The following is a 16,107-nucleotide window of genomic DNA, read 5'->3' as shown; positions in this document are numbered from 1 at the left end:
GAATCTTCCTCACATCCTCTGCAGTGAAGACAAATGCAAAGAATTCATTTAGCTTCTCTGCAATGGCCATGTCTTTCTTGAGTGCTCATTAGTACCTTAACTCTAACGGTCTAACTTCGACACGGGATTTTAACCACAAGAACCGTGGCTCGGAGTCCATAATTTGGTACATTTACTGGTTAGGTTGGTACTAGTGCTGACTGGTGTGCTATGGCTGGCCGGCGCTGTGTGAGGGCTGATGTCGCCTAGGAGCGACGGTGATCGACTCGTAGCGCACACCCACGCAGCAGCTCCTGAGCAGACCGGCAGTTTTTTGGACGGCCGATGCTCCTGACCAGCCTCACCGCAGCAAAGGAACACTCTCCAGGGACAGAAATTTGGACCAATTTCTTCTCTTGGAAAAGAGAATCTCATTTTGTGGTTGCGGCAAGCTCAGCAGGACAAAGCTCGGCAGCAAGAGAGCCAGGCCAGAGTAGAAATCACAGGAGTCCAGCGGAGGGGAACCGGGACCACAAATAAACTGAGTTGTCGATTGGTGTGTGTCTCCAGAGTCTGTGCTTTGGGCTGCGGCAGCTTGTGCAATGACCCACCTAAGAGAAGCCCTCCCAAGAGCCATGATGAGAGCAAAAATCAGCGGACCACGGGCGCGAGGAAAATCAATCAAGGACCCAAAGGGTGAAAACGGAAATCAAAGCGCGGCCGCAGTGGCCGCGCACCACGGGCCCAGCCAGTGACATGGACAGTGATGATGGACAGTGGAGAGGACGGGACGGACAGGATGTTGAGGAACGGACGGGGATGAGAGGAGGTTTGTGAAGGGCGAGGCAGGCGAGAGCGAGGAGCGCGTTTCAAGAAGCATCACCGTCATCAGGACCTACCTTCCAGGTAACCAACATAGAAACCCGAATCACCCGGCCATGAACCGGATCCTGAATCAGAGCAGTGAAAGTGCATGTTTACTTTTATTATTAAACCTTTATTATTAATGAGGAGGGAAAAGGTAAGTCTATATAGAGAAAATAGGGGTCCAGATAGGATAGAACAGAAGGCTCTCCCTCATCAGAGCTGCTGGACAGGGGCTCAGCATCAGCAGGAGGTTCCTGGTGCAGGTGCTGCACCTTGGCAACACAGCTTTTCTTGGCGGGTGCTTTCATGAGAACTTTTCATCAACTCCTCATGCGCACTGCCTCATCTCTGGCATCTCGGGGCCTCTCCGTACGTACGTTCTCGCTCCGTAGCATGGCTCTCTATCTCCATCAATCTGACGCCAGGGCAGTCCTGCATCGGGAGACTCCTGCATCGTATATTTGTAGCCACACTGTAATTCGCCTGGTGGTCAAAGTATGCAAAAAATCTCCAGACTCAGCGTGCTCAGCACAGTCTCAGAAGCCAAATAAAGCACGAAGAAGCCAAAAAGCAAAATGATCATCGCTCAGGGATGGAGGGAGAATGGAACCACAAGGGCTCCCACAGTTTCTGCTGTCTCCTCTAACATTTCTTGGGGCTGAGCCAGACCACGGAGGTTCTCTGGTCTAACACAGTGTCAGGCAGGCTCAGGGCATACCCCTCCGTACATGCCCCGCCCCCCCCCAAGAAGGTAAGCGGTCCTGTGTTGACTGACATGTCACTCAGATCCGACGTGAATGCTGTGAATGCCGATGCATGCTGCGCGGCACCAAACAACCGACATCTCACTCCCCACTCCATGGCATTGGTACGGTGCCCCATTGCCGATATCATGCAGTGCAGCCCATTGGGCAGCTGGTGGTGTGTAAAGACTGGGCAACCATGCGTGGGCATCAGTACCCATCGATTCAAGCGATGGCCTGCTTTTTTCATTGGTAGATGGTGCAGTATGCTGTCAAACCGTCTTCATCATAGCAACAGGGGCTGAGCTTCATCAGCCCCCCCCTTCAATGAAGAAAGAAGCTATTTGCATGATTCCAGCAGGCCACCAGACACTCCACCTCCTTTCTCACTCATATTACTGTCCTGCCTGGACTATCATTGCAGCTCTGCTTTCTTCTTCCTTCTCACTCTCACAAACCTGTGTCTTTGTCTTATCAGTGGACTTTATACTCTCATCACACAAGTGGTGGGATGATGTGATGGTAGCCCAGGAACCCAGCAGGAAGGCCATGAGCCATGGGGTTGTTCTTTATCACCCACTGTCACTATCATTCAGTTTCTCAATTATATTCACAGGTTATTCAGTGCAAGGCTCTTCTATCTGCCCATCTCTGATTAAGGAGGGAGATACAGAGATTCTATTTCTATTTTAGGAATACTGATTCTATTTTTAGATACCAATTGAGGATTGAGGATTGTTCGGCTTTCATTGCTGTGCAATTTGCCCCCAGGGGCACTTATACCACCACATTACCAATACCAACAAGGACAGGTAATCATAGTATGCTTAATACATAGCATCTTATTACCATGGTATGGTTTGCGGGTATGTATGCCTGCATGGTATGCTTGCAGCGTGCTGCAGTGTGCATGCAAGCGCAAAAATGCTGCATCTGGTGGCGCTGCACAGCATCATGTCAGCATACACTAATACTAAACCAAAGGCACAGGCAAAAAAAAAAAGGCAAGGTCCATGGTGTTGTTGCGGCTGTGGCAGCGGCAAAGGGCACGATTTCTTGCGGGCCCGATAAGATTGTCTGCGTTGCTTTGGACAGGAGAATGGGAATGAACACAATTTATCCAGACATTTCCAAACAGAATTCAACACCAACAGGCACAATTCACAGCCTAACACAGAATTCACAGAGAATTCATAAAATATTCACGCACAGCCCAATGCTCACACTTTTTCTACACAGATCTCACAGCAGACAGCAGCCCTGATCAAAGACAACCCAGACAAGCCAAAGAAAAGGTAGGAAAAGAAAGAAAGAAACAAGAGACAAGAGCATCAGATGGGCTGGGTGGCTGCCTCCAGCTGCAGGCCAGCCACAAGAGGGACCAGCCCAGACCAGTGGGCGAGCACGTCTCCAGCAGGCGCAGAGAGCACACAGGGAGCGAGAGGAACGCAGCTTGGGGACAGTGAGGCCTTGTGGACAAGCTCAGGCAGAGCCCAGCTCCGCGAGCGGTGTGGCTGTTCTGCAGGACCCCCCCTGCACACCCTCCACTCAACCACCCCCCCTGCCCCCCATGCCCCCGACCCACCGCCCACCCCCACCCCTCACCCCCCAGGAGGTCAACCCAATCAGCCAGCTGCACCATGCTCAGCACCTGCTCCTCCACAGTGCACCCTACATTTAGTGCCAATCCCTTGTCCATCCCCACTAGTCACATTCCAAGTAATAACAAGTCACAATCCTTAATACTTCAGTAATATTTTTACTTTGCATTAACTGTGTTTGAATGTTTTTTTTTCAAAACTGTGTTGATTGGGCGAGAGAATTTGAATAGTTTAATTACACACAGGGCTTAGGGCAGGCCAGACCGCACAGTACAGACAGAACACAAGACAGTCACGTCAGCAGACCAGCAGCAGGTGCATGTGGTAGTGGGAGGTGGTTTCCAGGTTCTGGGTGGTGCGGGCGGGGAGAGTGTGCAGGGGGGGAGGCGTTGTCCTGATCTGGCGACTACAGGCGGTCTCCTGGAGTGCTGAGTCCAGGTCGCAGCAGAGGACCACAGTCCATCCTCCTCTCCTCCTCCAGAATCCCTCCCACACAGAATTCGAAAAAAGAGAGATGAGGGCACGCAGAAAAAGCTGCAGGAGCTGTGAAGGCGTCATTTCTGAGTTTAGAGGAGTTTCTTGCGTTTCTACACACAGCAACACACCATTTCTCCCACCAACACAGTCTTCCCATCAAAGTCAAAGTAGTCATAAATAAAGAAAGCCACAGTGTAAAGCCTTAAATGTATTTTGTTTGTACACATTTTTTGAAGATGTGTGGGGGAAGTGGTGGGCGGGGTGGAGAGAGGATCAGAGGAAGAGGGGAGTCAGCAGTAACTGGGCAGTAAAACAGAGCAGTAGAAAAAGTGACCTGCCACAAAAAGCCTGACAGCAGCTCGCTCGCTGGGCGCTGCTGATCGCTGGTTTAGCTGAGTTTGTCACTCTGTAGGGTTCATGAGCAAGTGGCAAGTGCAGGAGCAGGGGGTCATGGTAGATGGCTTGCACATCCAGGATGACTATCCCCATGTATTTCCCCACAGTTCGGAGAGAGACTCCTCTGAAAGGCCTCCCCTTCCACACAGTTCATGAGAACACCACCGCGACACCCGAACCTTACACCCGACCACCCGACATTCATGTTGGTAATCCCCTATTGCCCCAGTCCTTGCAGCACCATTGAGCCCAAAGCCAGCGCAGCAGACAGCAGCTGGTGGTGGAGAAGGTGGATGAGGAGGAGGAGGAAAGATGATAGAGAGCAGCGGCATGCTGCATGTGATGTGGATGGCTATCGCTTATCACTGACCAGAAAGAAGCAGAGATTGCCGCTTTGCGCAGGAGGAGGGGGAGGAGGGAGTGGAGGGCGGATTGATGGTTCAATCAGCCCCCCAAACCAAAGCCGACACATTCCCCCCCAGCAGCAGGGGGGGCTGGGCATTCTACCCAGCATTCCAATGGGCAGGGGACTGCGGGAACTGTGACAGTGCACCCACAGTGCGCTCTCGAGTCGATGCGGCCCTGTAATGGACTGTGGACTCAGAATGTCTTTCTTTACTGTGGACACACAAATCGACTTTCAAGGTCTCGAATCCACAAATTCGACTTAAGTAGACTCGAAATAGTCTTGTAGTGTAGACAAGGCCTAAGTCAGCCAGCAACTCCCACTGATTGTTTGGCAGTCTTCCTGCTTCTTATGTACTTAATTTTTTTTGCTGTTAGTTCATGTGTCTTTTACTGGTTGCTTTTCACATTCTTTTTTGGCCTGCCTATCTATACATTTAGACTTGACTTGCCAGAGTTTATGCTCCTTTCCATTTTCCTCAGTAGGATTTGACTTCCAGTTTTTAAAGGATGCATTTTTGCCTCTAACCATCTCTTTTACTCTGCTTTTTAGCCATGGTGGCATTTTTCTGGCCTTCAATTTTTTTTTTCGTTGTAATTGGGGTATACATTTAGTCTGAGCCTCTATTATGGTGTTTTAAATAAATAGTTTTCATGCAGTTTGCAGGCATTTCACTCATGACAGCTCCTTTTAGTTGCATTTTAACTAGCGCCCTCATTTTTGTGTAGTTCCCCTTGAAGTTAAATGTTTCTTTGGTCTTTCCCCCCCTTCAAGGATGTTGCATTTGATTACATTGTGGTCATTATTACCAAGTGGTTCAGCTATATTTACCTTTGGACCAGATTCTGTGCTCCACTTAAAACTAAATTAAGACTTGCCTCTCCCCTTGTGGGTTCCAAAACTAACTGCTTTAAGAAGCAGTCATCAACAGTGTCTAGAAATTTTATCTCTGCATCCTGTCCTGAGGTGACACGTACCCAGTCAATATGGGGTTAGCTGAAATCCCCCATTATTACTGGGTTTTTTGGTTTTGTAGCCTCATCTCCCTGTGCATTTCACAATCACAGTTTAGTCATGTTAAGAACTCTTTATCCACTCATCAGTTCTCTAATAAGCGATGTCCTTGTGTTAACATTCAGTTAAGTTTTATACATCCTGTACTTATATGAAAACCAACTAGCTAATTTGTAAAGCAACTGATCAAAATCATAACCCCATAAAAGCAGTGATCCCATAAAATACTGGTTTGTAACCTTAATGTGTTTAGTCCAAATACATTTGATATATTTAAATTTTAAGCTGCTCTGAATCTCTTTAAAATTGATTTAGGCAAAGAAAACAGATACATTGACTTACCTTGTATCTACTGAATCCTATTCCATAATCTCCTACTTTTACATTTAAATCTGATGTAAGAAAGCAATTCCTTAAGGCTAAATCACTGGAAAACAAAGAGTACAGTAATGAGAACAAAAACAAGACAAAAGGATATTTAATACAAGTTTGAGAGAAAAATCAATAACTTGGCTAAAGTAACGAAATTAAATTTAGCATTAGACTACACCAGAGCTTAAAGACCAATTATGATGTTAAATGCACAAAAATCTACAGAAAATGCAATCACAAAAAGTATATTTTCATGCCTTTTTTCAGAACTATTCTTGTTTACATTTTCAATGCATTTCAGAAGCCACACAAGCCAACAAAAGATCACATTATGTTGCACTGCAACAGTAGAGATCATTTATGCTTCTGTCAATCATTCTTCTAGAGGTGTAAATTTAACAGCTGATGTACTAAGTAGCTATCCATCTCTCTTTATAAAGAGTAGGTATTAACAGACTTATTGGACCAGATATACTTTTGTGGTACATGGAGCTACAAATGACTCCTCCTTATGCCAGCCCACCTCACCATACCTCCCAGAGCATTCACCAAAGGAAAGGCATTTGGTGATATCCCCCAGTGCCTGCTAAGGACTCCTCCCAATGGAGGAGGCTGCAGAGGGAATACTCTCAATCAGAGCATTCTATAATCTGTCACTGACCAGGCACTAGCACTATGTACCTTATACACAGGGGAGGTTGTGGTTGAATTGTGCTGTCACAACCTGAATTTGTCATCATGCCCTGTGCATGAAGATAAGGTATTAGAAGTCTGAGCAATCCTGAGATGAATTTATTTTCTTGTTTCTGTAATTCCAAAAGATGAATATTTTGCCATCAATGGTTTTTTTTCCTCCAAGAAATTTTAAAGCCATTCTACCAAAAAAAATTAAAATCTACCAACCACATGGCTACTTTGAAGGTTCCCACAGCTACTGGTTGGGGGAAAAAATATCTATTCAATCACAAATGTGGGCCATGTTTATTAGCACACAACGACAGTCATTTCAAAGCATGCTCTTAAGTGATAGCCCTTCTCAATGTATTTTAGGTATCAGAAGTATCTGAACACATTTGAATGTGACAAATCTAGAGACAAAACACGTCATTCAAATCTCAGAATATTAGGAAGTGACAACACACTGTGCCAAACTAAAAATAAATGCCAGGATTTCCAATAATGAATGATCAGTGTGATTAAATCTACCATCATCTAATAGTATGATAAACTTTCTAACATGAGTTGCTGAAAATGACCGCACTGCTCCTTTAAGCAGGGAGGCAGGGAATTTGGCTGGCAGAATGAAAGGAACAGTGCTTTAAGGCTTGGGTGCGGGACAAGAGGTCAAACTGCTGCAAAAGGAGACAGGGGAAAACACTGATTCATCCCCTGGAATCCGGATGGGTGGAAGAGTTTAAAAGGGGCTGCCCATGCAGTCAAGCCCCCTTTTACACAGAGCAGGCTGAGGCAGCACCCATGCTCCTTCCCCTTTAGGTGCTGAAATACCAGGTTTGGTCTAGGCCTGCTGTGGGCACTGCAGTAGCTGCCCCTTTTTAGAGGAGCTGGGAAGGAATTTTTCCCTTACCACTAGATTGACCTAGGTAGATTTGGGGGGTTTTCACCTTCCCTACAGCGAGTTTGGGAAGGGCTTTGTTGACATGTGGCATGAAGGGAGTTAGGCGATATGTCACAACTCATTGTGTAGGTGGGGTGGATGTTCAGTGCAGGTACTCCATGGGGAAGGTATACAGTGACTGGAGAAATGGCTTGGTAAAGGACTTAAAAAGGAGGTGTTGATTAAAGGAATGGAACCGAGGGGAAGTTGGCTCCCTACTGTACCAATCATAGGAACCCCAACTCTCCTTTCTTATCACCCACCTTAATCCTCCTATGAGGGGGGTGGATGATAAGGTCCCAGCACTGGATTGGCTGGGGCACCTGGATGGAAAAAGGGGTGGGGTTCGGGGCGCCTGGCAGAACTCTCCCCCACCAGGGAAGTTATTGAATGAACATGGTGTTACCACGCTGCACACTTTTATCTGCCAGACAGTCCCAGACATCTAATAATAAAGTTGCGGCCTGATTAAAAAACATATCAAACGTCTCCTGTCTTTCTTTCAGTATAGCCGGACAATAAAAAGTAATGAACTCACTTTGTTGAGCATTATAAACAAAGTTCAAAATGCAGCAGTTACTACCCCCTTGTGGTCACCTGTAATTATGCATGCTCTTAAAAAAATGCTCACCCTCCACAAAGCTGTTTGTAATAATGTATGTTCAATCATTTTATGCCACTGACAGCAAGTTGTGCATCATATGAGTTCTCAGTTCTTCTACCCTATCTAAAAGAACCCTCTTACTTGACACACCTAACATTTCATTTCTGCCACAGTAACAGTTCCTGTCAAAACTGAAGATACAAATAATTTAGGTTTTAGATACTAGATTTAAACATTTGAAATGGTTTTCAATAGAAGCACAAATTTGTTATACAAATAAGAACTAATCAATGTTCTGCATAATGATTAAGTTGCACTTAAATTCCTGTTAATATTAATATGCTATAAATTGAATTTAATTATCCATAAAAAGGCAATTTATCAAAGCAAAAAGGAAAAAAGTAGAGGTGCACAGAAGTTGTCTCACAAGAAACAAACCCAAAAGCTTAGAGAAACACCAACGCTACTCATATCCAGTTTCTATTATAAAATTCATCACAGGTACACATGATCAGTAAGGTAGCTATAGCTGCTCCAGCTAATGATAGTAAGTCAGTAGCAGTTGAAGGAAAAGACTCCACATAAAAATATTAGCACTTCATTTTTCACCTTTAAGCTGGGAGAACTTGTTCCCCTTTGACAATATCTTTAGCAAATGTCATCACTTGACAGACAACTTGTCAATGCATTTTAAGCATTTATATTTACACACATAAAACAAGAAATTCCCCATCTAATTTCAGGCAACTATAGCTGGAAAATAACCCTGGAAGAAAATATTAATAGAATACAATTCTAGCTGCTTGAATTTACCACTAACAACAAAATCACTGATGCTGGAGCTTTACCACATACTCTGACAGCATCAGGATAGTGTTGCCAGAAATAAACATTTGCAATGACAGTCTTGCAGGTCCACAGGCAGTTATCTACTAAACTTAGCTACATTTTGCAAAAAAATATTGTTCATTGAATAATTGCAAAACCGTTGTTTCTTGTGTTACAGCACCATTGCTCATATTGGCAGTTAAGACTGATGGTACTATTATAAGTCATTATTCAAAACTGTTAAATACAGATTAAAATAAAAGCTTTCTACTTGTCAGGTAATCTTAGAGGACTTAAGAGCCATCATCTATTCATCCTCCGTTGAGGACTCTAGTTTTTATATTCCAGCCCCTGCTCTAAAACAAAACCTTTCTTATCCACTACTTTCCTTGGCTGAGGGAAGGGATGTTTTTTTGGAGCTCATCAATACTATTCCTACCCTGCTGGAGGAATTGTAGCAGTGACATAGAAATCATAGAATATCAGGGTTGGAAGGAACCTCAGGAGGTCATCTAGTCCAACCCCCTGCTCAAAGCAGGACCAATCCCCAGACAGATTTTTGCCCCAGATCCCTAAATGGCCCCCTCAAGGATTGAACTCACAACGCTGGGTTTAGCAGGCTAATGCTCAATGATACTCCCAGTTCCAAGGACAGAAATATTGAGCCCAGAAGTCAAATATAATTCTGCAACTTCATACAGTGGGTCAAGTCAGTTGCCCCCACTGCTGGAGTATCTCAGACACATCACCATCAAATTGTGATGAGATGCATGCCTTTGCTTCAATCTTCATTAAAAAAGTTAATTGTGAACAGATACTCAACTCACTATTAACAACAAGGGGGAAGGAACACAAGCTAGAACTGGGAAAGAACAGGCTAAGAATAGATAAGATATGTATTAAAGTCAGCAGGGCATGATGAAAGTCATCCTAGGATACTGAATGCAGTAACAGAAGCAATTTCAGAATTGTTAGCAATTATCTTCAAGAACTCATGGAGGATAGGTGAAAGTCCCAGCATACTGGAGAAAGGCAAACATAGTATCTATCTTTAAAAAGGGGAACAAAGAGGACCGAGGGAATTACGGACTAGTCAGCCTAACCTTAATACCTGGAAAGATACTGGAACATAACATTAAACAATCAATTTGTATGCGCCTAGGGTATAATAGGGTTATAAGGAATAAAGAGCATGGATTTGTCAAGAGCAAATCATGCCAAACCAACCTATTTCCTTCTTTGACAGGGTTACGGGCTTAACAGAGGGTGGAAGCTGTGAGGTGATATATCTTGGTTTTAGTAAGGCTTTTGTCAGTCCTGCATGAAATTCTCATAAGCAAACTAGTGAAATATGGTCTAGATGAAATTACTACAAGGTGGGTGTACCAGTGGTTGAAAGACCACACTGAACAGTTATCAACAGTTCACTGTCAAACTGGGAAGACATTTCTAGTGGGGTCCCGCAGGGGTCTGTCCTGGGTCTGGTATTATTCAATATTTTCATTAATGGCTTGGATAATGGATAACATTTGTGGATGACACCAAGCTCGGAACAGTCACAAGCTCTTTGGAGGGCAGGATTAGAATTCAAAATACCTTGACAAATTGGAAAATTAGTCTGAAATCAATAAGATGAACTTAAATAAAGACAAGTGCAAAGTACTACACTTAGGAAGGCAAAGATTAAATGCATAAAATACAAAATGGGGAATAACTAAGTAGGCAGTAGCATTGCTGAAAAGAATCTGGGGGTCATAGTGGATCACAAATTGAATATGAGCTAAAAAAATGCAGTTGTGAAAAAAGCTAATATTCTGGGGTGTTTTAACCAGAGTATCATACATAAGACACGGGACATAATTATTCCCTTTACTCAGGTAGTGTGTCCAATTCTGGGCATCACACTTCAGGAAAGGTATGCACAAATTAGAGGGTGCAGAGGAGAGCAACAAAAATGATACAAGGTTTAGAAAACCTGACCTATGCAGAAAAGTGAAACATGGCATGTTTAGTCTTGAGGAAAGAAGACTATTGGGGGGGGATCTGACAACAGAGTTCAAATATGTTAAGGACTGTTACAGAGAGAACAGTAAGCAATTATTTTCCCATGTCCACTGAAGGCAGGACAAGAAATGATTTGCTCAAACTGCAGAAAGGGAGATTTAAGTTTGCTTATAATTAGAAAGTTTCTCCTAGTATCTTAGTTAAATACTGCAATAGGTTGCCAAGGGAGATTTTGGAATCCCTGCCCATGGAAGTTTTTAAGAACGGGTTAGCCAAAGTGCAGGGTGGATGGGATAGATGAGCTCTTGGGGTTCCCTCCAGCCCTACACTTCTATAATATAATGCATCATATTATCGGTCTCAAGCTAACTAGTTGCATTTTTGCAGTATAAGGATTGTGGGATTGGGCAATATCCCTGTACAGTTTTCCCTGACAGTAGTAACCCAAAATTCGAATTCTCTATTTTCTTTGCCTATGAAGGCACTTGCCAACTTAATTCTACTCTTATATTTTCTCCTTTTTCTGTGTTTTGCACTATCTGGGAAAGAGTACACCCCTTTACCACTGGTGCATGGTGGGAAACACTTCATAGAACTGTTACCAGAGGACTCTCAGGCTACCTTTAAACTTGTGCTAGCTCTCATCCAGCTAACTCAAGTATGAATAGTAGCATAGCCCCAGTAGCACAGGAAGCATCAGCAGAAGCCTGGCTAGGCTATGCCAAGTACATACCTACCACTTTCAAATAGGTTTGTGTGTGTCATGATTCAGCTGTGACTCCTCTGCCACCACCTCTGCTACTTATCCTTGTGTTAGCTTGATGAGAGCTAGAGTGAGTATGTGAACACAAGCTGGGGAAACAACACTTCTAGCTTATAGTATAGACACAGCCTCAGTCTGACTGAAGCTGCGACAGAGGAAGTATTTAGAAGCGAAGGAACCTAGCTGAAAGAACCAAACTCTGTTAAATACGGTCTGATTAGCTTTGTGTTTGCTTTATTATAAAATGGGTTTGAGTATTTTGCAAGCATCTTGACTCCATGCATCATATATTAAGAGCTCCAGGATCCCAATGAGCATATTTCATCTCCACACAGCAGTGCAGCCACTACAGCTCCAATGGCTAAAGGTAACTCTGAAAAAATTAGTCCTAGCAGCGTTGCTACTGATCATTATAGAAAAATCTTCAACAGCTAGTCCTTTATCCAGAGCTAGTAGGAAGTCTTGGAGTGGCAACAGAGTATTTCATTGAATAAATAATTTGGAATGCCACCATTTTGTTCCTGGCCCTACTTCATACATTATACCTTTGAAATGATCATCATAAATCTTTCTGGTGGGAAAAGTTGTTAAGAAAACAAGGAAAGTTGGACTACAGGTCTTTCTTTTGCACTGAGACATGCAGTTACATTGCAAGAATACTTCATAACCAGGGCTACAATCTGAAAATGGAATCCCACTAATATTATGGCTCTTTCTGGGAACCAACAGAATAAGTCCAGCTGGGAAAAGGAAAAATATCTCAGACTGAATACCTCACTAGATAAACTATTGTTAACATCAATGGCTTGCAGCAACTACTGCAAAAAAAAACAACAAACAAACAAACAAAAAAACACAACACACCTCTGGACAATCTTGTACCCAGGTTAAGAACAGGTCTAGTGACAGATCTCCAGATGATGCAAATCTGTTAAATGACCTGCCAGCTAAATTACCATTCATCTGGGAGGACCATTTGTCTCAATCAACTGGCTGTCTTGTTGAGATTGTGCAAGGTGGACAGATTTGAATAGATAAGAGATGGTGGTGATGGCCAGCTTATCATTTAAGTTCTTGATTTCTGTCCTTGTTTGTTCAGATAAGAATTCTAAGCACAATGCCCACCTGCCACTTAGTTTCTATATTAGTCCTACTAGGACAGGATGCTGTTTATTAAACACCGGACAGGTGTTTGGCTTAACCTAAGTTACTAGGCCTTGACACGATTCATCCTGACTTAAGCCTTGCACCACTTATGACTGGCAGTGCATTGTCACTGCCTCTGATCCTAGTTATCTTTTCCAATGTATTACTATCCCGGCTGGTTACTGAACTGGATCCAGAAGATGGTAAGAAATTGGGAGAGCACTAAAAATAGTATTTTTCTTCACTTGATAGTTCTTATGGTTCTTATGACCTTGAAGCAACTGCGATAACCATGACCAGTTATCCAAACAAAATGCATGAACATATGCATATTCTTCTCACAACTACCAGGACTACAGTACAAACCCTGGGAACAAACATTAGAATAAATGGAAATTCCTATTAGAAGTATTCCAGTTTTGGAACAAACCAGGAAAATATGTTTTGCTGCATATACACATCTTCAAAATATTCTGGTGCCAAGTTATTTCTCCGCACCCTCTAAACTGAAGCAATCATGACCCTTAATTTTTTAAAGTTCTTGCAAGCAAAGAATACTGAGAGTCAGCTCAGCCTGAGGATCAGTAATACCTCCCAGAAAGGTTTTGGGAGCATTATACTTTTTGGATCTACCACTGGTACTACCAAACTAAAATAAAGTATTAACATGTAAATACTAAATAATTCATTGTGTGCTCTCCCACCATCCCAGTCATGAAAATCCACAGTGTAAGCACTACTTGGGATGCTGAAGAGACTGAACCAAAAGCTCTGTTAAAGTATCCAAATATACACATGCCTTTGGCACCTGACTACCTTATCTGAAAAATGGATGCTGTGTGTTCTATTTTTAACTCTTAGTAATCACAGTCTGTGGTTAGAGCTCAAGAATGCCACATCTTTTTTGGGAAAGGGGAGCAAGGATTTTGCTTTGGTACATTTAGGGTCTTCTGCTCTCTCAAACAACTAGAAACATAACATGCTCATGTATGTGCAAAAGGCATCCTCAAGACATATACTCCTTCTGGAGAACAAGGCATAGTACTTTCTTAGGTCACAAACAAAAATAAATTTGGTCATTTCAGATCTGTCTTTAGTGAACATTTACACACAGAGTCACCACAATTTGGCACACTGGCAGTCTGATCGAAAAGAACACAGGACTGAAATAGCAAGGGAATTTCAGGTCAGGACAGAGATGTACTGGTAAAGCTTTGTGGGGAAATTGCACAGCACATGCCTGAATTCTGCCCGAATGATTAGCCTATCTCAGGGGTCAGCAACCTCTAGCAAGCAGCTCAACAGGGTAAGCACCCTGGCGGGCCATGCCAGTTTGTTTACCTGCTGCGTGGGCAGGTTTGGCTGATCGTGGCTCCCACTGGCCGTGGATCGCTGTCCCAGGCCAATGGGGGCAGCAGGAAGCCACGGCCAGCACATCCCTCTGCCCGCAGCGCTTCCCGCTGCCCCTGCTGACCTGGGACAGGGAACCGCAGCCAGTGGGAGCCGCGATCGGCCGAACCTGCCGATGTGGCAGGTAAACAAACTGGCCCGGCCCACCAGGGTGCTTACCCTGGCCAGCCGCGTGCCAGAGGTTGCCGACCCTGGCCTATCTTTAGAAGCACCAATTCAAGTGCTAAAATCAAACCTCTTGTCATAATCTTGTCCACAGACCTATTACCATTAATAAAGAGGCTCTCTACAAATGTTAACAAAAATGAATTACATGTATTTTTATATGATCAAAATCCCAATTACTAAAAGGAGGAGAGACTGAGCACAAATTAAACCACACCACCTTTCATATTTACTACTCCCTTCATTCATCTCCCTCCTGAAATCACTCCAGTTGGCCCGCAGTGGTTCCTGTTCAACCAGTTTAATAGTTTCCTCATATCCAAAAATGTCAACTGCAAGGTAATTCCCATTCCAATATCTCCATATCAAAGCAATAGTTAACACAGGGCTGCTTTTCAGACAACCAGCTTGTTTACAGTTTTCTTTCCATTGGAAAAAGATTAAGCCAAAGTTAACACTTTCAAGTAGCTTTGGTATCTAGTGCTCTGTTCTGAAGCCAAGAGATGTTAGATATACAGATAGCTGGGAAAAAGAAAGTCTGTTCATAAATTGATATTTCTGCCTGGGCGATAAGAGTAACATTCTACACTGGTAAAACTAATGAACATGTGTGCACAAAGCAGTTTAAATAAAGATAATCAGTATGGGCCTGTACATTAAATACAAAGTTGAAATTATTTTAAAAATTGTCATCTATTATTTACTTTAAGTATTTTATTATTCTTTACAGGAGCACTCACAATGTGTTTAACACTAAGTAAAAAAAGATGATCCCGGACCTGAGGGGATCAAAGAGCAATAAAAACAAAAAGGGTCAAAATGAAAAGAAATCCCATTATTTCAAATGTTTCATTAGACAATGTATTTCAATGTAAGCAAAAACACAGAGACATAAGCCAGGTACAATGTATAATTTAAAACAGACTTCCTGTAGGTCATAAGATAGGAATGGGAAAGTACTTAAGACAAACCTGACATTTTACAAACTGTGTACTTCCATAAATCAAGTCAGCAGTTGGCATGCAACTATGTAATATCACTGGTAGTATGAATGAACTTACAAATTATCTATGCCTCACTAATTCTGAGGCACAGGTACAGACTACGTTAAAAAATCAAGTATCAAATGACCCCTAACTTTAAAATGCACATTCATCATATTCCTGTAACAGTTGTGACACCCATCCATTTATTTGAGTTGTGTAATTCAATAACCCCTACTTTTCTCAGCATGTAGAAAAGATCAGATAAGCAGAGGAACAGATTTACATTCACAGCCATCTTTCTATTTAGGCTTACTTTACTCACTGAGAGAAAAAGTGTTTCTATTTTCTAGGTTTGTCTTTATTTTAAGATGCATGTTTGAGCTACATATGCTGTTTATAACACTGCCAATACACCAATGGAAGCACCTCAGATTCAGGGTTGAATTGGTCCAGCAGCATTTAAGCAACATATTGCATGGGAAATCTTGAATCTAAGGAACAGAAAGTCCCAGGCTTCTAGCCAATGAAGGCTGGGAATGGTGTGTTATGTTAGAACTACAGCTACAGAATCATAGACAGGACTTGAATACTGCCAGATTTGCTATTTCAGAATGTACGACTAATAAACACAGGAGCAAGTCTCTCCTCAATTAATCTTGTTCCTTAAGATGTTCCCTTGTATTTAGTTTCATCATACATGGATGAAGGTTTTTTCAGTTTGACACCTCCAC

At 43.0% G+C, this 16,107-nt stretch overlaps 1 protein-coding gene across 4 annotated transcripts in view; it reads right to left on the bottom strand.

Moving 5' to 3' along the window:
• LMTK2 (lemur tyrosine kinase 2) overlaps positions 1–16,107 on the bottom strand; it is an 81,532-nt gene that overhangs the window by 18,271 nt on the left and 47,154 nt on the right. For all 4 annotated transcript variants that reach the window (XR_005585373.1, XM_039490963.1, XM_039490964.1 and 1 more), the window contains one exon: positions 5,826–5,910. Coding sequence is in view for 3 of the 4 variants with exons in the window: in XM_039490963.1 (XP_039346897.1) it covers positions 5,826–5,910 (85 nt within the window). In the remaining variant the exon portion in view is untranslated. The remainder of the gene's footprint in view (positions 1–5,825; positions 5,911–16,107) is intronic.

The sequence above is a fragment of the Mauremys reevesii genome, linkage group 10, assembly GCF_016161935.1.
Source record: "Mauremys reevesii isolate NIE-2019 linkage group 10, ASM1616193v1, whole genome shotgun sequence".
Taxonomy (NCBI): domain Eukaryota; kingdom Metazoa; phylum Chordata; order Testudines; family Geoemydidae; genus Mauremys; species Mauremys reevesii.
This window is presented reverse-complemented; position numbering and strand designations above follow the sequence as displayed.